A 22,291-nucleotide genomic window follows, 5' to 3' on the forward strand; every position below is an offset into this window, starting at 1 on the left:
ATAATCCAAACGTTATTAATATTACATTCACGTTTACTTATAAGAATGTTGTTTTCAATTACACGTTAAATATTAGTCGTCTTCTTTTTCTTTTTCCTTTTTTTTTAGTTCAATTTAAAATTTCACAATAACAATAAGTTAAGAAACTTTCAAACATGCTGAACATGCATGTTCTATTATATCGATTATTTTATTGTTTTTAATTATTTAATGTTCTTTTTCTTTTTAATTTTTCTCTAACTTTATTTAAAATTTCTAAATGGAACGATAAATGGTATTGTTGTTGGGAAGGTATTGTTAGCTCCAATTCAAGAATTTATAATTTATTTTTATTTCAAAATGCCGAAATACATTACACAATGTTTCTTTAAATACGGATACGATCTCTCTCTCTCTCTCTCTCTCTCTCTCTCTCTCTCTCTCTCTTTCTCTCCCTCTCTCTTTTTCTCCCTCTCCCCTCCTCTCTCTCGGCAACGTGTTTTACAGTTCAGGTATTACTTGAAGATATATTGTATGACTATAAAAGTGCGAAATTCAATAGCAACCTTTTCGAAATAGACAGAGTAACGAAAAATCGTCTGTATGCAAGAACAATGACATAATTAATAATAAAAAATTGTTTTTTTTTTTTCAATATTATTGTTTCGATTTTATCGTTCATTTCTATAAACTTTTATGTATTTATAAATTTACTAAAATAATTAATAATAATTTTTAAAGTCTTGTCAAGAGACTAACATATAGACAAACTTTTCGTTACCATTCGACATATACAAATAAAAACAAGCTTATAACATTGAAATGATCAGCATACCATTAATATAATTTTAATACTCTCTTTTTATTCTTTTTATTTTTAAGAATCACGCTCGTTAGTCGCTGATTAGTTTTTGATTGTTTCGATGCTCTTCCCTACTTGTAGGCTTAAAATCTTAGAAAAATAGTAGTTCTTTTTCTCTTTTTAAAGTTTAACTTCAGTGAAATAATGAACCAGATTCTTTAACACAACATAGTAATTTCTTTTCTCTTTTTAAAGTTTAACTTCAGTGAAATAACGAACCAGATTCTTTAACAAATTTGATTTTGAAAATATAATTTTAATATATTCTAGAACCATTCTCACGTTACAAGAAAGCAAGTAGTTCCTCAAAAAAAAAAAAAAAAAAAAAATAAAAAAAAAAAACCAGACAAAATAGAGACGTGATATCGTGGGTTTGTCTACAGGTTTTATAAGCAAAGTAATAATAAATAACAAGAAGAAACAGTAACAGCAAGGATAAGGAGATATTAGCGTGAGTAATAAATTGTAATAAAAAATAAAACGAAAATGAAAAGAAACAAAAAAAAAAAAAAATAAAAACACAAAAAAAACTTGTAGACACCAACGCAACGTCAAATATTCCGTAAGGATCGTAATTCTCTCTTTTTACTTTTTTTCCTTTTTTCCTTATTTCTTTTTTTTTTTACAGAAATATTCTTATATCGTTCAAAGATAATAATTTTTAAGGAAAGGATTCGCATGCAGGAGATGCGAATACGATCGTCATATATTTATCAATCGAACGCATCTCGTAAGTTTAAACAACCACGATAAGTGGGTGTCAATATAAAATACAAAAAAAAAAAAAAAATACAAAAAAACATGAAATGAAAAATGCATCATCACGAATGCAAGCGAAGAGATATTGCATATTATCATTAAACGTAAAATATTTTGATTTCTCAGGTACTTTATACATGTATCATAAATGTAAGTGAGAAGTAAAAGCGCAAATCTTTTTTTCCTTTCTTTTTTCTTTTTTTTCTTTTTTTTTTCTTTTTTTTCTTTTTTTTTTTTTTTTTTTTTTTTTTTTTAATATATGTTACTTCTCCATATTTATCTATATACTTCGATGAAATGGAAATAAGAGAAATCGATGAAACAAAAGATGCCCAACAAACCGTAAAAAGGATTAAAATTAAGAAAATTCTAATACGTAAAAATAATTCAAATGACATGTCCAATTGATATTAAAATTTCCAAACGCTCATACTCATTAATCGGGCATAAAATTTCAATCATGTATTATAAAAACATTCAATCAGCGAGGGTTACTTTAATAATTATTCAAAGTAAAATCTCCAAAGTACAAGATAACTTTCAAGTTTGGACTAAAGGAGAAGAAAATATTAATGGGAGACGGTGAAATCGATCTATCTATCTATTTTTCAATCTATCAATCGAGCAATCGACTGACGAACAAATTGCAATTTATCCGTACATATTCGTCGTTCGATCAATTTCGATACATCAAAGTAGAATGTTCGATTCTATCGAATAATATTTCATCATTTTATTAAAAATCATCTCAAAAGGGACAACGTAAAATTGGAGCATCGAAATAGTTAAAAATTTAAGAACAATGCCGTGTTATACTAAACGTAATACTATTTGATAATATCGAAAGAACGACTTCGAAACCGTCAATTTATATTTGTCGTCTAAAAGTGAACAATCTTTCGGATGAAATCATGGTCTACAACACACAATTATCGTCGTTAAAGTAATTAGCTAAGATAGTTGTGTAAAAAAAAAAAAAAAAAAGAAAAAGAAAAATAATAATAGTAATAATAATAATAATAATAATTATAATAATAATAATAATAATAATAATATTAATAATAATAATAATAATGAAACGAGGAAATCGTTTAAAAAAAGTTGTACATTTCGTTGATACTTGTAGGATATATGATAGATCGTCGTTAATCATGTAAACAAACTTTTACCCTTATTTTATCTTCATATCTCCATCTTCAACTCTCCCTCTACCTCTTTTTTCTTAGTCTTTTTTTCATTCTTTTATTAATTTTTTTTGTTTAAAATCCCACATTATCCTAAAAGGAGAGCAAGAAGGATAGATATTATCGCATACTCTCTCCTTAGTTATCGCTGTAGTACATAAATCATAAATGTACAAATACGATCGATCTATTGATCGATCGATCATCAATTGTTTCTTTAATTAAGAAAAACTTACAAGTTTTTCGTCGAACGTTCAATGCTGAACGATCAATCGTGAATCTTCTTTTAAAACACCGACACGTACTTACTCGAGTAATATCGATGTACGCGATTTCTATGAAAATGCATTCAAATAACGTCGTTGTCATACGTCATAACGTATAATGTAAAAGATGTAAAATGGTCTGCAAAATGCATTTCGTCGATTATGGATTAAAGTGCGTCGCTAGTCATCTTTAATGAATCCGAGCAAGCGTTAGCAATACATTATTGCTAATTTTTTTATTTTATTTTTATTTTTATTTTTATTTTTATTTTTATTTTTATTTTTATCTTTGTTTTTATTTTACTTTATTCCTATTTTTATTTATTTTTTTTTTTTTTCAATACACACAAATGAGTACGCTTACACGGTAAGCATCGTACGAAAGATCGGAAGTCATCATCGCGATTGCAATAGAATTGTCCTGTAATCATAATTCGTCGTGAATGAAAGAATGTTTTGTTAAATGTGTCTTTCTGATAAATCATGAAGAACTTTACACAAAGCGTATAACTACCTTTCTACGCTCTAACTCAAAAGACACGATTAATTGATGTTCTCAACGATGAAATAAAAAAGAAAAAAGAAAAAATAAGCTCATTTTGTGAGTGTGTATGTACAAGACGATGACATGTTCAGTAATCGATGTCGATTTCACGTCTTTACAAATATTTCTCCATTTTCGCGTATTAAAAATACGCGAATCATCAAACCGTTTTCGGTTATCTACTTTAACTGTAAAAAACACAGTTGATCGTTTTATTTATCTTTTTAACGTATTAGTAAGCGACTCGATATCGAAGTGATATCGATGTCAAAAGGAAAAGAAATGGAGAAAAGAAAAGGAAAGAAAAAGAAATGAAAAGAAATAAAAATAGTTGTGCTATCCCTTCAAATGGATTGTTGTCGATCTTCGTTATCAACTGTTCAATTAGCATCAAAGTCTGTATTATAACAGACAATACTCCTACTAACACTTCTTTATCTACTTTGCACATCCGTTTGTTCATTATAAACGAGTAAATAAGATTTTTTAATGAACGTCTCTTCTCTTCTACGATGGCAGTGTAACACGCTTTATAATAAGCGAAAATCTAATCTCTTGTAGATAATCTTCTCGTTATACGTCGTAATCGATCGTATATATACACCATTATTATAGAAAAAACAAAATTGATGAACATGATATTTAACGAATTCAAATTAGCATTCGGAATTTTCATCGTCTTCCGATCTAATTTGATTTTTAATAATGAAAAACTCTTCTTTCTTGTTAGGAAGAGAATTATATTGAGGAAAAAAACATTAAAAAAATAAAAAAAAAAAAAATAAAAAAAAAAAAATAAAAAGACGAAATAAATGACGAAAACGTGAGCGAGCCGTGGTGTGTACGATGATGGTGTAACGAGAAATGAAGATGGTGATGGGAGATCATGTTCTAACAAGCTACATACATACGTATGTGCAGTGAATCTGGACGAAAATAGAAAAATACTGGTCCGCAGAACGATTTCCCGTTATCCCCAATGAAACTTACATTTTTCTCTCTTTGTCTATCTTCTCTCTCTTCCTCTTTCTCTCCCTCTCTCTCTCTCTCTCTCTCTTTTTCTCTCTTTATTTATCTATCTATCTATCTATCTATCATCTATCTGATTCCTTCGAAGGCTTTATCACCAAATCAAAGCCTACTTTCCAATTCTGTCACTGTCTCAAGAAACGACAGTAGAAACAAAATCGGTTTTACTACTTCGATCTACACCTGTTTCTTTTTCTACTTCTTCTTCCTCTTCTTCTTCTTCTTCTTCTTCTTCTTCTACTTCCTCTTTCTCCTCATCCTTCTACCCAGATAAGTAAAAGGCTCTCTCTTTAAAGTCGGATCATATAAATCTTTCTGCGAGAATAGTAACATATAATGTGTAAATACTCGCAATACTGGTACGTCTAAATCGAACTCAATTTCGATTTTTCATTCTACGTGGTGTTTTTCATTTTCCGAAAGCAAACCGCTTTTATTCGGAAATGATATATTCGGCTGCCATATTGGTCCGCCATACGTCTTTCAATAAATATATATTTCTTCTTCTAACAATAAAAAATAAAAAAGAATCCTATCATCGTTAATAACTCGATCATTATGATCTTCTATGTAATTATTATAACGTTATTATTTGTTGCGACTTCAAATTCGCCATATTATATTAACCGGTCCTCTGTAAAAAATATTATTCCTCGTATTCATTCTCGAATACATTAGATACGTATATATCTTTGTGTAACTTCTACACACACATGCGTATATATATATATTGTATATCAATCATATCAAATTAGTAAATCCATTTGAAAACTTTCTCGACAGATAGTCGTTCATGTATTTTATATATATATATATATATATATATATATATATATATATATATATATACTTACCCGGTCTTCTCTCATTTATCTCTTTGTTCGATAAATAGCATTTCTATAAATAAAGATATATATATATATACAAAGAAGAAGAGAACAAATAAAAATATGCTCGATCGTCGTAACTCGAACGAAATGATTAAACAAGTTCTCGAATGAAATCTTTGAATCAATTTTCGAACAAAGACTATTTCTTTCCAGTTGTACTCCTCGCGTAAGAAAATTTGAGCATAATGAAAAATTAATCGTCGATCTGACGACGAAGCAGGCAGTGTACAAAAACATACATACATATATAACACACACACACACACACACACAGAGATACACACATATATATATATCAAGAAAACAACGAGGGCAGTGCGTAAACTAGAAAGAAAAAAGTCGTCGATCAAGTTACGAACGACGGCACTGTCATCGAGCATACATACGTATACAAATACACGCACACGCGCACACATATGTACACAAATACACACACACACGCATACACACATTTAAACGTACACATATACATACACGCAAACACCCACACATATTCTGTGCTGTAACGAATCGGTCGAACTGGACGACGTTTATTTACACTGGAGGGGGTCCTCTGATGTAACGAAGCTGCGGAGTCAAAGAGAGATTGAGAGTGTTGGCCGCTTCGCAGCAATGTGGTTCGAGGAGACAGGCGGCACAGAAAAGAGCGACTAGAGCCAACTGAAAGGGCAATGCGGCCCTCAGGATACGCCATATCCAACTATGAGGAATGTCCGGTTCGTTCTCCGGATCACCAGTGTCCTCGGATTTTGTTGTACCAACATAAGCGTCCATCTCTGATCGATCTTTAATTGCATCATCATCAATGTTGTTGTCACCATTGCCAGATGCCTTCTTGCGTTTGCTAAATAATAGAACAAAACAAAAAATAATGACGAATGTTAACTATCGGTTTTGAGATCAGACTCGAGGTTACGAACACGTAACTCCATTCAAACAGAGCCTTTTTATAACTTTTTTTACGAGGCTACGTGCCGAATGTTTCACACCTACTTCAAATGAACCTATTTTCTTCTTGCGATTAAAGGCGACTATAAAAGTAAGGGAGAGAGAAAGAGAAAAAGATAAAGAGAAAAAGGGAGAAGAGAAAAAAAAGAGAGAGAGATACTTGAAGGAAAGTTTTGATAAGACACCAAAGCCAACGATATTCTGACCAGGGTTGAATCGTGATTGGAACTTCCTTCGAAAGGGAAAGGTCTCTTGTCTGTCCTTGAAATAATTTCATGGATCGCAAAGAGAACTTGTAGAGATGAACTTTTGGGAAGAGGTAAATTTTGTTTCTTCTGAATAGCTTCTAATAACACTGGACGTATAGTAAATGGATTATTAAAACGTGTAATAGCTTCAAAGTTTTATGAATACTCACTCGGTACGATAATGATGCTGACCAGACATTCTTTTAATAGTACGATTTTCGACGCTGGCTGCAGTACGAACGATCAGTTCGCGACACTGTTTCTGTAAATCACGTAGCTCGATTTCAGCGTCCTCGACCCTTTTCCAAAGTTCGGTTAAAGCTTCGCTTCCTGGATCAAGTTGATTCTCCAAGCTACGCGTCAAACGACGAAGAGCTGCCAATCGACGTTCTCGTTCGCTCAGCTCCTGCTCGCTACCGCTATCAGATATTCCACTGTCCGATAGTGAACCACCTTCTTGGCTCAATAACGTTGCTGACTGATCAGTAAACTTTGCCAGAGGACATGCAGTTATTTCCACGATCGTCGCATCATTCATTATCACCGTCTCGTTCTGAAAGTTAAGAAGAAGGTTTGGGTTCGATGTTGTTTTCAAAGCTGTTCTGATCGGATCGCTTGAGTGTAGCCGCGAGGCATCCTGCGAAGTATCGCATAATCCGCTGTCAAAAGATTGGCAAAGGTAAAGAGAATCCTGTAGCTTTATACGTGTATATATATACATACACTCACACGCATACACAGATAGAGGATATTCCATTTAACTCGAGGACCTTAAATATATTTGTTATTTTCAAACAACACGATTGATAATACCAATCGAAAGAAAATGATTCTAAACATATTTTTAACAAATTCATATTTTTCGACATTTTTTTCATAACGGGTCAACCCCATATGACGATAAAAAATTGCGATAATTCGCTGGCGACTTTCACCGACGAATTCATCCAGGAAATTGTTCATTCGCCTCTCACAATCAAACGGAGAAATCCAAAAATACAAATGAGAACGAAGTGGAGACACGGTCGAACGGGGGTAGAAGATGGAGAGAGGGGGACTGAAAGAGAAGAACGATGGAGGAAGAAAGAAAAAGAGAGGGTGAGGGAGGGAAGGAGGGAGGGAGGGAGGGAGGGAGGGAGGGAGAGAGAGAGGGAGGGAGAGAGAGAGGGAGGGAAGAGGTAGATTTAGGCTGTTTGCAGCAGAAGAGACGGAGGGAACGAGCCTCCGGTAATGAAAAGCGCGATCCGCATACCAAGTAGCAACCTCCGAGCTAACCTATATATGTATATACACACATACACATATATACATACATTCACAATATATAACAAATACTATGTAGGAAAGTCAAGACGCTCGGCTCATTTCCAGTTATATCTCGAAGACATGCGGAAGCTGAGAAACAGACAGAAGACACGCGACGTTTTCTCTGATGTTTCTTCTTCTGTCCTTGACCGAGGACAGAATAATACAAGAAAAAGAGAAAAAAAAATAAATAAAAAATAAAAAGAATGAAAAAAGCAAAACAGTAAAGTTAAAAAAAAGGTTGCTTTTCGTTAAGCAGGATGGTAGGAGAGAATTCGCCTTCCGCGGACGTTATTAAATTTGTATTTTTACGCTGATTCCACGGACCACTCCGGTACGTGATGCGAAAGAGAATCGTTCGGGCGATTAACGATCCAAGTTCCCTAGGGAGCGGGTTCCTCCTCTGAGATGGCCAACACCCCCGTTACTGGCCAGCCCTGAACCGTTGAAGGATCAACATTCGAAGCTGCTAGCTAGCTGGCCATCTAGCTAGCTAGCTAGCTAGCTAGCTAGCTAGTTTTCTTGCTTGCTACTAGAACATGCGCACACCATCCACCCAACCAACTTGATATTTTATTTAAACTCCTATCAAAATTTATATCCGCGTACCGCGAGAAAAGGCAAAAGAACATTTCTTTGTATCGTTCTTCTACCTTCGCTTCACCTTCTCCCTTTTTCACAAGAGGAGAAGAACTCGAAAGCTTGAGAAAAGAAAGACGTAATGCCGAGTGCATGAAATTATCCCCTCGAGTACTGTAGATCGGCGAAAGTAGAAACTCGCTGGATCGTTCCGTCTTGACGGGAGTTTGAATACGGTTGAAAGTATGCTCGCTCGGCTGTTACCCTATCTCCACTACCAACAGCAGTGGCAGTAGTAGTAGGAGTAACAGCAGCGACACTAGTCAGAGGGTAGGAGAGTGAGGGTGTATTGTGTCGCGAGTCGTACGTCTTCTTGACAGACGAAATGAGCGCCGGGACAATTGGAAATCGTCGGACCAGACGTGCCTTGCGACTTGCTTCATCCCTCTTCCTTTATTTTTCTTTTTCTTTTCGTCTCTCGCTCTCTCTCTCTCTCTCTCTCTCTCTTTCTCTCTCTCTCTTTCTCTCTTTCTCTCTTTCTTTCGTATTCCCAATTCTACATGTGCTAGAGCCATGCGTTCGCGAAGGCGAACGAGCTCTAGTAATACCGTTTACCCGTAAAGTGATACAGGCAACACCTTGACGAGAGAAAAAAGCTTATATACCTCAGTGACCTAGATTAGCTCGATTTTCGTTATAAATTTAAAGGGTTTGCCCTGAGGGCCAAGAATAAAGCTCGTCGTATCGCGGGCAGTACGTCTTCTTGACAAGGCATAAGGAAGGAAAGTGAGAGGGCTTACTTTATATGCAAATACAAGACGGATATGCTTGGAATAGGGGGGATCGGTCTTCGCGATGGCGTTTAACCGAGACACGATATCGACAAGTGTCATGCGTCAAACGAAGCCCCCTATAAGCATCCTCATTCCTTATTCCTCCTTACAAGTTGAACATGACCCCTGAATCTTACGACCCTATCGTAAGGAGTTCAACCCCACGACTGTGAATCTTAAGAAAAAGAAGAGAAGAGACTCGAAGGACTTTTGATAATCACGTTTAGATTGACTCGAGCAGAAAGAATCTACTCACCTGAGAATGAACCTCTTGCTTCTCTGAAAGAAGACGAGCAACGTGACGTACGGAAGAGGCAACTTCCGAAGTAGCACCGGCTTGAAGAGCAACGTCCAGCACCGCTAAAGTATCCTTGTCTCTACGCAAATCGCATTGAAGTTCCGACAGGCGTATGCTAAATTGTTGGACAGTTTGAAGAGCACATAGACGTTGATTTCCTCTGAAAAAAAAAAAAGAAAAAAAAATATATATATATAAAGAAAAAAACAAAGAAAGAAAAGAAGAAAAAGGATAGGGGAATAAGTTCGAGTCATTCTCAGTGATCTCCCCAAAAAAGAATCTGACAGGTAAACATAATAAAAAGTGGAAATGTGGTAAAGCCGAGAAGCAAACATCGAGAGAACCGTCGTCGAATTATTTGGTGGTTCCTTGCCGGCGGCACTATTGGCAAATAAAAACATTTTAGTCCTACCCTCGAAAGTCTACATAAATCTATATATGTCAGAAGACGAATAAATCGAAGTTGACCCCTTCAATATGAAATCTTTCAATCGGATAATAACGAGACCGGAAGAATTGGCACTTTGAGAATTGGCACGGATTAATAACGTACGTCTTCTTATTATTCACGTCGCACAACACGCAACAATAACTGCCTTACGAAGGAAAGAACAATTAGAGGCACGTTCTTGCAATCGTAAAGTGCTTAATATCAGCCGACGGACGATTTAAACGCCATACCAGGATAACCACGGAACGTCCCTAAGAGGAATAGGAATTCCTGGGACACGAGCGAGACTCTACGAGTGAGGGATGGAATTGACCTCGGCTAAACCCAGTGGGTCAGTGACGAACCCTTTCGTACAAAATCCCTATCACATGAAAGAGGAAGAGAAGGGGAGAAAAGCTCATGGAAAGTTTTTGAGAGAGTTTAAATCACTTTCGAATTCCATTCGAGCGAAACTATACACGAATCTATTTTCACAGTTTACCGTAGGAACCTTTCGATCTTTTTTTAAAATGGTCTACTGATCGAAAGACAGAATCTTTTCTTAGAGCGTTGACAACAGGATTTTTCTAATAGATCCTCAGGTCATCCCCAAGGATAACCGTGATTAAACTCGCGATCCCTGTGTTAAAGCCAATAATCCCATGGGTCTCAAAACACGGGTCTCAAAATCTCCCGTAGAGATCATTACTAGGCTTCTGGCCTTCTCGCGCCTTTCGATGTTTGCTCTCGAGGCTTCATTATCTCTAACAATATTTGGTTTTAAAATCGTATGCTTTCGTCGGCAAATAAAGTAAAAGAGAGATAGAAAACTGTTAGGTATACTGTCTAAACTCGACCTAAACCTAATTTACCTAATCGTAAAGACTCAACTAACCTTTGAAACGTCTCGTCCCAAACTCTGTAAAGATCAGCTACGCCGTCCTTCAAAGCCGTAAAAATCAAAGACGTAGAGGCACCTAGGTCGGTGATCAATCGATGCGCCGAAACGTTCAATGCCAACATCGCTGCCTTGCGTTCCCTTAGAGCGATCAATTCTGCCTGTAACATCAAATATATACAATTTTAGGTATTAGATTTTTTACATCTTTTTATGATCATCTGACGTATTGATAAAGAAGGTGGATTATCAAGATAGAAGAGGTGGGAAGATAGAGGGAAAGGGGGATAGCATCCTAAGGGTTGTTTCAGGGTGATATAGACGATGAAGGAAGCATGTCACGTTGTCGCGTCCCTGTCGTCCTTGCTGCAGAAACCGACCGACGGGAGCCGCATAAATAAACTCGAGTTTATGAGGACAACGTCGTGCTTCACTGGGAGAGGAGAAGAGAGGGAAGAGGAAGGTGTTGTTAGAGGTAGGATGGTTGTAAGAGAACGAAAATGAGAAGTTCGTTCCTCGTTCCATTTCTCTCATTCAAAGAGGAAGAGGGAGAAGAGGAAAGACCTCTAGAGTGCTCGTAAAGCTCGTCCTTGCGGTCATCCTGCGTCTCGACGACGACGAAGACGACGATAACATCCTCTTCCTCCCCTCTCTCTCTCTCTCTCTCTTTCTCCAACTCCTTTGAGCTTCCATCTATCTCACCGAAGTAATTTTCCTTAGCAGACTACTATGAGTTAAAGGGGATCGCTGAACGAAAGAACGAGAATAATTCGAAGAGAGAGAGAGAGAGAGAGAGAGAGAGAGGGAGAGAGAGAGAGAAAGAGAGAGAATAAAAAACGAGAAAAAATTTTTTAAAGTGGGGAAAAAACAAAAAAGAGTATAAGGACCTGATGGTAGAGATGGTGGACACAGAGTGTGGGTAGGCTCGAAAAGTATAGCACATTGATATTCGTGGCGCATCCGAAAGGCAGAAACAGCCGTTGTCTCGCATCGCGTCCCCCTTTCGTAAAGCCCCACCACCACTACCATCACTACCACCAGCAGTAGTAACAGCAGCAGCAGAAGTAGTAACCATCATCAGTACCTACCAAGCCGATCTCTACCCCACGGATGCGCGCATTCCGATCTAATTCAATTTCCAATCAACAGCCAATCAATTGATTCGAATTCGGTATACACGAGAGCGGTCGCCTCGCGTTCGACTGCTGCATGTCTATGAGGAGCTGCTCCACTAGCTTGACTACCTCTCTCTCTCTCTCTCTCTCTCTCTCTCTCTCTCTCTCTCTCTCTCTCTCTCTCTCTCTCTCTCTCTCTTTCTCTCGCTCTTTCTCTCTTTCTCTCTCTCTCTCTCCATCTTGTTCTCTTTCTATCTTTTTACCCGAGAGTCACGTACGCAGTCGAACTAGGGGAATTAGCTTTTTACGCATTGTAATACCGTGAGGTGTTAAGTGGAACGGAGAACCTCTGCTAGTATTTTAATTGCGTGGCACGTGCTATCCGCACGCACTGTCCGGATTGCATTGGCTCTCTTTAAAACGAGCATTATCGCCGTGAAAGGGACACGATGCGAGGAATGATCATTCCAAATAAAGGTGGCTCGAAATAACATGAGTAAAGGACAAGGACCGAGTAGTACTCGTTGTCAGTTTTACACAGTCTAATTCTACGTACGTACGCATACGCTTTTATACGTATATGAATGGGAACACTTGATAACTAAATTATTTCCAAACGTGAGTTAGACACGAAACCATCTCTGAATCTCTAGATATATGTAAAGCAAGAAATTCACATATTAGTTAGTCTTTATATGTGAGTATTTTTTCTTCTTTTTCTTCTTCTTTTTTCCGACATGACTATCTCGTAGAATTTGTCTTAATTAAAAAACCGTCGCGAACGGAAGAAAAGAAAGAAAGAAGGAACTTAAAGTCGAGATATACTTCACTTTCTCTCTTTCTCTCTCTCTCTTTATCTCTCTCTGTCTCTCTCTCTGTCTCTCTCTCTCTCTCTCTCTCTCTCTCTCTCTCTCTCTCTCTCTCTCTCTCTCTCTCTCTCTCTCTCTCTCTGTCTGTCTTCGGTGGGTTACCGCACCTCCTGCATAATGCAGCACGGCAACGAGTTCAGCCAGCAAATGTTGGACGCTAATACATCTTGATGATAGATAGGAAGCATGTGTTTGGTCTTCGCAATGAAGCCAAGAGAGGGATGTCGGAGGATATTGTAGAGGTGGTAGCTTCAGGGGTGGCAATGGTGAAGATAGTTGTGGTGGTGGTGGTAGTGGTGGTGGTAGTAGTGTCCGCGATGGTGCCAGCAGCAGCCAACGTAGACGCAAAAGCTTCCCTCTGACTTCAGGGTTGGAACTCGAGGGTGGAACTCGGAGTTTGGAGGAACTCGAACTCGGGGGGTGGCTCTACGTTCGCCGACGTTCACTTGCGAATTCCAATGCTGAGCACGTTCCCGTCAGACGAGCGTACGTGCGACACGACTACGCTTTTACGCTACTCTCTTTCGCTCCCTCCTCGCTTACCACCTGACCATCCTCCTCTCTCTCTACCTTTTCCTCTTCCTTCCTTCCTTTACCATCACACAGTCACCTTCTTCTTTCCCTTCCCCTTTGTCGTGCCCCTATGAGAAGACTTGGTTCTCTACCGACCACCCTTTCTTAACTTTCTTATGGCTTGACTAACCCCCTCACATTCCCGCTCTCTTTTCTTACCACTCTTTTTACCACACTCCAGCAACCCTCTTTCTACAATATACACACACACATGCTCACACACTCACGGCCGCGATATTTTCGATAGCACGACCTATCGTTTCCCTTTTAATTCCTGACCATTCCTTCGTAGAACATTCGATAACGAAGGATGCTCAGAAAGTATCTAGAAATAGATATATTTTTTTATTGAACAATTCCGATCGACTCTATAGAAAACTTACTTAAATATATAAGTATGTGTCATATAATTATGAATGAAAAAAGATCTAGTTTCAGACATCTATTAGTATTCGATATTATTTCAATTTCCTTTAATAATTATTCGTAATATTCTTAATTAAGTTAGATGACATCGATTTTTCCTAAAAAAAAAAAATATGATTTGTCCTGATAAATTTCTACTTTACCGACCATCGTCAATCAGTTATCTTACGAATCTACTTCTACAATTACCGATCGAAAATTCGGTAATCGTTTTACTTTACCGACATACATCGATAACTACGAATTCCAGTAATTAATATCAATCGCAAAAACATAATACAAAAAAAAAAAAAAAAGAACAAAAGAAAAAAAAACTTACCGTAATTCGATTAATACGCTCATCTAGAACATGAGGTTGTTCCAAAACAATCTCATAAGCCATAAGCCTGTTGTGCGAGGCTTTAAATTCCAGCAGCATCGCGGATAACTCCTGATGAAGCGAACTCGCCATTCGACTTTCTTCCACCCGAGATGCTAACGATTCCCATCTTTCTATTGCACCTGAAAAAAAAGAAAAGAAGAATATAAAAAAAGGCGTTACACTAATAAATGAATCAGACAACTGGTATTAAATGTTACTAAAAAAGAGCCGGTTTACACGGGTTTCATCTACATTCGAACTCGTCCTTGTTGCCCAAGAGACCAGGCCTATTGTCCATGAACACATGGTTTCTACGGTAATCTGACATCATCATTAAGAACGAGATATTTAAGGTCAAGCTGCTTATATTTACCTACGTAAGTTAATATAAGATGTGAATCGCATGTGCGGCTTCCGTGACCTCCTTTATTTCCTACTTTTCCTTTATGTTATTATATTACTAACTAAAATGTTCTCCTCTTCCCTTTTATCGACTATCCTAAGAAAAGTTTTATCAATGTTCAATCCAAAAAATTTCTTTCGTCGTCGACTTATTTTTTTTTCTTCTCTTTCGTATACCACTCCTCTTACTTTCACCAATGTATCTTACGAAGAGATCGCTAAACGTCGATAAACATATGCTCCGTCGATAAATCCTCTTTCGAAAATAATATCGTAAACGTCAAGATACTAGAGAAATATAGCCGAAGAAAGATTTCTCGGAGAAAGTTGGGCGATCAGTACCGTGCGTATTCAACGCGCTCGTAAAGGTGGAAGAGCAATTATTCGCTCTCGTAAATAGTAAAAAGCAAGAGACGAGTAAAAGGCGAAAGAAATTCCGTTTCGCATGCTTTTATTATCAGACTTACTAACCTGTATTCTCTGTCGTTGATGGATCGATCGTACGATACTAAATCGTGATTCAGAAAAAGAAAGAAAAAAATCTATACCGACGATCAATTTTAAAATATGACAATATATGATTCCACGAAGAGAAAAAGAAATAATAAAAAGAAAAAAAATGACGCTTAGCAAAAAAACCTGTTCCCAAAAATAGAAACATCGATTAGATCATGCGTTCACGATACAAAATAACCTGACGTATAAATATTGAAAAACTTGATGATTGAGGTTAGAACACAAATATGAGAAACAAGTAGTAAGTTGTTAAATGATGCGAAACCAAAAGAATAAAAAAGAAAAACAAGGAAAGAAAATGAAAAGAGGAGAAAGAGGTTAAGCAAAAAAGGATACATAGGTTAATGTTAGAAGCATCCGGTAATAGATCTGAACCGATCGTCTGTTCGATCAACACGCAGATAGCAAAGCAGCACGGTTTACAACGGAAATTCATGGTGAAAAGCCGTACTGTCGCTTATTAACCTATACTCGCAATTAGTCGGAATAAGACCGTGAACGTCTCGAATGAAACTCTACTACTATAGAACGAATCTAACTAGAACGAAAAAATTATTGTGATATACATACATACATACATACATACATACATCCATACACACATACATCATACATACATAATACATACATCATACATACATCATACATACATACATAGATCATACATACATATATACATACATACATCATACATACATACATACATCATATATACATACATCATACATACATACATCATACATACATACATACATACATACATCATACATACATACATACATCATACATACATACATACATACATATACATACATATATATACATACATATATATATAAACATATTTAAATGAAATTATCTTATAATAATATCAAATAAAATTGTTTTAAATTAAGAAACATCGAAGAAGTTAACTGTACCATACGAAATAAAAAAAAAAAGAAAAAGAAAAGTAAGAAAGAAAGAAGATAAAGAAAAGCTACTGTACCACCAGAGGAAGAGATCAAAAGATCATATCGCAATTTAAAAAATAAATAAATAAAAAGATAAAGAGATAAAGAAATAAAAAAGAAAGAGATAAGGGAAAAGAGATATATGCAAATACATAAAACGTATATAAAACTCCTGGAAAGCGTAAAAAAATATATGGAAGTAGTATAACTAAATATATACATATATATATATAATGCACATATTCAACACAGCACAACGTCATGACCTTTAAATTGTATCATGATCGAATTACATAGATCGTGCTTGTTAATAGCTGCTAGAGACAGAGAGAAAAAGCAAGAACGGTATGCGATCATCACTGAAATTATCGAGAGTATAACGCGCAATATCTCTGTGCCGAGGGTTATAAATATATATATATATATACATACTTTTAAATTCAGTCATGATACATATATAATAAAGTCCATTACGTACGTCGATTTTCTGCTCTTTTCCGGCCATTATCTTTGACGTCGTACGATTTAACAATCATAGCAGTCTTTCTTTGAGGACAAAATCGATTAAAAATCAATCTTTTGTCAGAAGATATACACTTCGAAAAACTAATGTCTTTTTTTTTTTTTTTTTTTAATCGTCGCACCGTTTGTGTTCTTCCCTTTAGAACGAAATTTTTAATCAACTCTCATGATGACGGCTTTTGTTTTTACTTTTTTATTTACTTTTTTATTTTCTTTTTTTTTTATTTTTTTTTTTATTTTTTTTTTCCTAGGAAGACGCACGACGTCGTACAACTCGTATTTACTTACTTAATTACTTACGTACGTTTCATACATTTTGTATGTACATAAACACAACGAACTAACGTACGTAAACACTACTATTATCCACAGAAAATAGACAGGAGAGTGTCCTGAGTAATACTACTACGAGTGCTCCGACGCGCGGCAGATATCGAGTGCCATTTCGCGGTTCTGCGAAAATGCTCGAACGCGATCTTCGTGTGCTTTCGCTCTTATAAGGTGAGAGAGACGGGGCCCACACCGCGCGTTCACGACTTGCTTGCTTGCGCGCGCCCACACTTATTCTCCTACGCGATCACTTAATTAAAAAAAAAAAAAAAAAAAAAAAAAAGATATATAGAAAAGTATTGTACAGTTGATTTACTTGAACTTACATATAAATATATATATATATGCGTATTATATACATGTATACATATACATACACATATTACATATACATACATTCATATACATACACACATATATACATATATATGCGTATTACATGCATGGATACATACATACAAATATATGTGTTATGTGCGTGTATTACATACATTCATACATACACAAACGTATAATAGTATATTATAGTTAATCGAAAAAATTATCTACAATAAATATGTATCCATTTATATAAATAATCTAAAATTCTGAGAGTAGAGTGAGAGATTAGTTTCGTTTATCCGAAAGAAAATTTTTAAATCGCCCGCGCGAACATGTATTATGGGTTACTGATTATATGACATACACGCACACGCATATATTCTAAAAAACTAGATGATCCATATAAAACTTAAGTACATTAAAACAGATAAATGAGAACAAAAATGTTATTGATAGGAAAACCGATAGAAGAAAAAAAAAAAGCAAGTGCATTTATTATACAATAATTACAATGCAAACACATATACAAATATAAAACATACGTCGAAGTGTTATATTGTAAGTGTATATATAAAAGCGGGAAAAAAAAGGAATAAAAAAGAAAAGAAAAAAAAAAAAAAAAAACAAAAGAAAAGATCAAACCTAAAATAAAATAATATGTTAAGAATTAACAAAATAAAGGATAATAGTAGGGGATAGATAGGATGAAATAAGGAGTTATTATTATGAACAGATTATAATTTAATCTGTTCGATTAAATTGTTCTAAAGATTTTCTATACTATATTACGAATTGCTATTTTTACAAGCAGCTTTTCAATACCGAGTGAGAAGGGACTGTAAAACATGCAGGTAGATCGATGATAAATCGTGCTTGAATTGGTACGAAGATGATCTCAGGAATGTAATCTCATCAATACATACATGCATACATAAACATGTAAACAATGCCAATATGTGAGTAATATAAACGTGCAGATTCCAGCAGGTATAAAAAATCATAGATAAAGGAAAAAATATTATTATTATTATTATTATTATTATTATTATTATTATTATTATTATTATTATTATTATTATTATTTTTACTATTATTATTATTACTATTATTATTTTTTTTATTATTACGTAAAATAATAAAATCATGGATTAATAATTAAAACGGAATACTTTCTCTTGCTAACAAAAATACTCCAAAAGTCTATTAGTTGACGAATGGTAAGAAAGAAAAATTAGTATAATACTACTGAGGGCAATAATCAAAAGTGCGCTGATATACGAAGTAAAATTTGTTAGACGCTGAATCTGACCGTACTCACCACGAACTTGCTTCGTATATTTCTCAGTCCGGAATGATCCGCTGATAGATTCGAGCAATGTGTTCAGGCATCTCAAATTTTCCCTGCATGCACTTTCCACTTCGACCTGCGAACAGGTTGAGCAATGATCAATCGAAAGTCTTTTAACTCGTTTATTATTCTGTATTGTTTATTATTATTATTATTACTATTATTATTATTATTATTATTATTATTATTATTATTATTATTATTATTATTATTATTATTATTACTTTTTTGTTTTTCTTAAAACACGCATACACATAGACACACAATTTGCAGAGCTATTACAAAAAACATGAAAAGCACTAAATAATTGCGATCTAATAAGTATAAATTTCAACGCATTCAAGTGACTTTCTTTCTCGGTTTATCTCATGCGTCATTTGATATGTACGATGATAAAAAAAATAATAAAAAAATAATAAAAAAATACTCTGCTAACGCAGCCATAACAACGAAATTACAACAAACAATGTATCTCCTTTTTCTTTTTTATTTTCTTTTTATTATTATAGTCACGATTGTCATATATACGTGAAGAATTTTTTTATGTAACATACAAAGGTTGGAACAGCTTATACATACATTTTCTTCTTCTCGCAAATTTTTATTTTCGATTTCTACAAATACGTATTATATCTTAAGAATACTGCTGTTTTATTCTCTTTTTAAAGGATGAAAGCAAACAATCGGGAGGAATAATACATTAACACAGACAGAAAGAATGTCGCTTTATCTATCTTATCAGTTATTTGCGATACAGTATAGTTTACAGATCTAATAGATGGCTAAAAAGAGAAAGATAATGAAAAATCATAGATGTATCATTCTCTTTCCTTTTCTAATCAAACTTTTATAAGAACACTTACATCTCGTCTGTGTTCTTCTAATTATAATAAAGCACCTATAGCACATATCATGTTATGCGCAAACGCAAGTTATTAAATCATATCTCTGATGATACAAAAAAGAAAACATAAAGAAACAAATAAAGAAATGAAAAAAAAAAGAATGAAAAAAAAGAAAACGAAAAATTAAATACGTGATCATTGTACATATACTAATTGAATGATCATTCAAAAAGATGTAATTTCATACAGATACATATATGATTTCTTTAATGCAAAACTAAACTCTATAAAATGTAGTAAAAAAATTACGAAAAGTATTACTCCACAAATAATTCAACCATGCCCATAAATGTAAATAAAAATTTTGCAAAAGCAATATGTGCTGATCAGCAATAGCATTTGAAATACGTACACTTTCCTGCGGTAGAGTTCCATTTGATCTTAAAAAAAGGTTTTCCGCAAGCACGCATTGCGATTGTGATTTTTCAAGGACATTACGTATTTCATCCACGTCGCTATCACTGTCTTCGGTAGTATCGGTTACTTCCTAAAAGAAAAAGAAAAAAAAATGTTTTCAAATTTCATGTATAACAAATCGTTTTATAACCCTATCAAGTCGTTTTGTAACCTTGTATTACTAAATGTACATTGGCAAGATCAAGGTTATGTAGAAGTGAAAGTATCTATCGCGTAAAGTTATTACGAAATATTAGAATTTGTTTCGTATAATTTGAAAAAACGTACTCTTATATATCAGGAATTTATAATTACTTGCTATTATCGTTATGTAAAAGTAAAAAAATACAACTCTGCACATTGATTGAAAAATTTATTCGAACAATAATTATATAGGATAAAATTGTATATATCCTTCTTTTTTTATTAATTTGTTTTCCTTTTTTGATAATTCATCATTAGATGTACTATGTAAAACTATACGTAAAACTAAAATATACTTTGAAAATATTTAAACAAATCCGATTGAAAATAATTCACAAGAAAAACATTGATACTTGATCGAATATAAAGAACAGAATGGCACGTACATGGCGCATCCGATTTCGAGGCATCACTGATGAACTACCAGGAAGAGCACTCATACTAGAAGCACAATCCGATTGACTATCGAGAAAGTTTCTATAATCATCTCCAAAGTCCAACAATCTTCGTGCTGTTTCTACATCCGGTGCTTCACTGTATGTTTCACTCATATATTTTTCCTACGAAGAGGTAAAGATCTTTTTTGAAATTTGCATTTTAAGTAAGGATCGCAATAATAAAAATAGATCTACCAAGGTGAAACGAAAGTATACTTCATTTTTACATATATAAGGACAAAGGAAAAAAAGAAAAGGAGAGAAAAAAAATAGAAAAAAATATGAATACCTGATAATTATCCCAAGCTTGCTCTGAGAAAGAATTGTTACCAAGGCTATTCATTTCTACATCACTGTCGACATTAGATTGTCGATTGTAGAGTTCTTTGCTATTAAGGACAGTATCTAATAAACTGTCTTCATAAGTGGAACAACCTTTGATACAACTGCGTTCCTCTTCTTCCGCCTCCGTTGAAGCAACCAAGTCACGACAGCAAGGCATAGCAAGTGCCAGTGAAGAATCGCCCACAGGCAATGTTTCAACGTTTAATTGTTGATGAGCGGTACATCCTGAGAAGGAACCAGATTTAACAAGAGTCGTCGAATGTCCATAACACTCCCTTGAAACTGCACGTAAAACTCGATTTGTATTCATCTTACGAAGAGATTTTTGTTGATTCAAACTACCATCGCTTCCTGCCGAATGATGATTTCCACTAACACATTCGGAACTAGAACCACTTTTCCGACCCTAGAGTATAATATATCGAAAATGATCATTTAACTTCTTTGATATTATTCAATTAGAGAATTAGAAAGATATTTTGTTCTTACCAAATGTTTCTTCTTAAGCCTACTTTTTTTCCTACGTAATGAACTATTTCTAGCCGTACGTCCGTCTTGACATATGATTGATTCCTCTAGCAAAGTCGACGTTGAATTATTAAATGACTTAGGTAAACCTCTGTAATTATCATATAGTAATTTATCATGTATTTAAACTTAATTAAACTTAGTAATAAAGTTATCAATTTGATACTTACGCAGCATCCAACGAAATAGATTTAGTTGGCGGTGATACAACGAGCTGATGCAGAGCTGTCTCAGATTGCGAGATCGAAAATTGCGAGATGGAATCATTGACCTGATTCAATCCGGAACTCGACGCTATTTGTGATATGCAAGAAACGCTCCAAGGTCTAGGACCATTTGTTTTTTGTCTCGAACGCATTATAACTTTTGGTGTACAGCTATCCAATACCGAACGGTTTTCATTGACGGGCGTTTTATCAAAGTCCTCAATTATTTCTTGCGACATCGACTGTGACTGTGCTCGGCCGAGAGCTCCGCTTTCAAAGCGACGATAGGTCGCGACACTACTCTGCAGATCCTCCGACGAGACAGATTGCCTCTCCCCATCAGATTCCTCTGTCGTATATTCCCCACTCGCGTCACAGCTGTCTAGGGGCTAGAAAACGGCATTAATTGGCTAGAAGAGGACCAGACCAGACGAGTAAAGAGGAAAAAGAGGAGGAGGAGAAAGAGAAGGAGGAGAAAGAGA

At 35.1% G+C, this 22,291-nt stretch overlaps 1 protein-coding gene across 6 annotated transcripts in view; it reads right to left on the minus strand.

Annotated features, from left to right (window-relative positions):
* Positions 1-419: 419 nt before the first annotated feature.
* Positions 420-22,291, minus strand: part of LOC124947939 (serine-rich adhesin for platelets) — a 45,173-nt gene continuing 23,301 nt past the window's right edge. For 4 of the 6 annotated variants that reach the window (XM_047490772.1, XM_047490775.1, XM_047490774.1 and 1 more), the window contains 11 exons: positions 21,774-22,198; positions 21,565-21,694; positions 21,020-21,481; positions 20,680-20,853; positions 20,046-20,180; positions 18,759-18,864; positions 14,355-14,536; positions 11,050-11,213; positions 9,683-9,884; positions 6,880-7,262; positions 420-6,357 (listed from right to left, as the gene is read on the minus strand). In XM_047490772.1, coding sequence (XP_047346728.1) covers positions 6,048-6,357; positions 6,880-7,262; positions 9,683-9,884; positions 11,050-11,213; positions 14,355-14,536; positions 18,759-18,864; positions 20,046-20,180; positions 20,680-20,853; positions 21,020-21,481; positions 21,565-21,694; positions 21,774-22,198 — 2,673 coding nt within the window. In that variant the 3' untranslated portion in view covers positions 420-6,047. The remainder of the gene's footprint in view (positions 6,358-6,879; positions 7,263-9,682; positions 9,885-11,049; positions 11,214-14,354; positions 14,537-18,758; positions 18,865-20,045; positions 20,181-20,679; positions 20,854-21,019; positions 21,482-21,564; positions 21,695-21,773; positions 22,199-22,291) is intronic. The other 2 variants (XR_007100548.1, XM_047490776.1) reach the window with 2 other exon arrangements.

The sequence above is a fragment of the Vespa velutina genome, chromosome 3 (genome assembly GCF_912470025.1).
Source record: "Vespa velutina chromosome 3, iVesVel2.1, whole genome shotgun sequence".
In the NCBI taxonomy this organism is placed as follows: domain Eukaryota; kingdom Metazoa; phylum Arthropoda; class Insecta; order Hymenoptera; family Vespidae; genus Vespa; species Vespa velutina.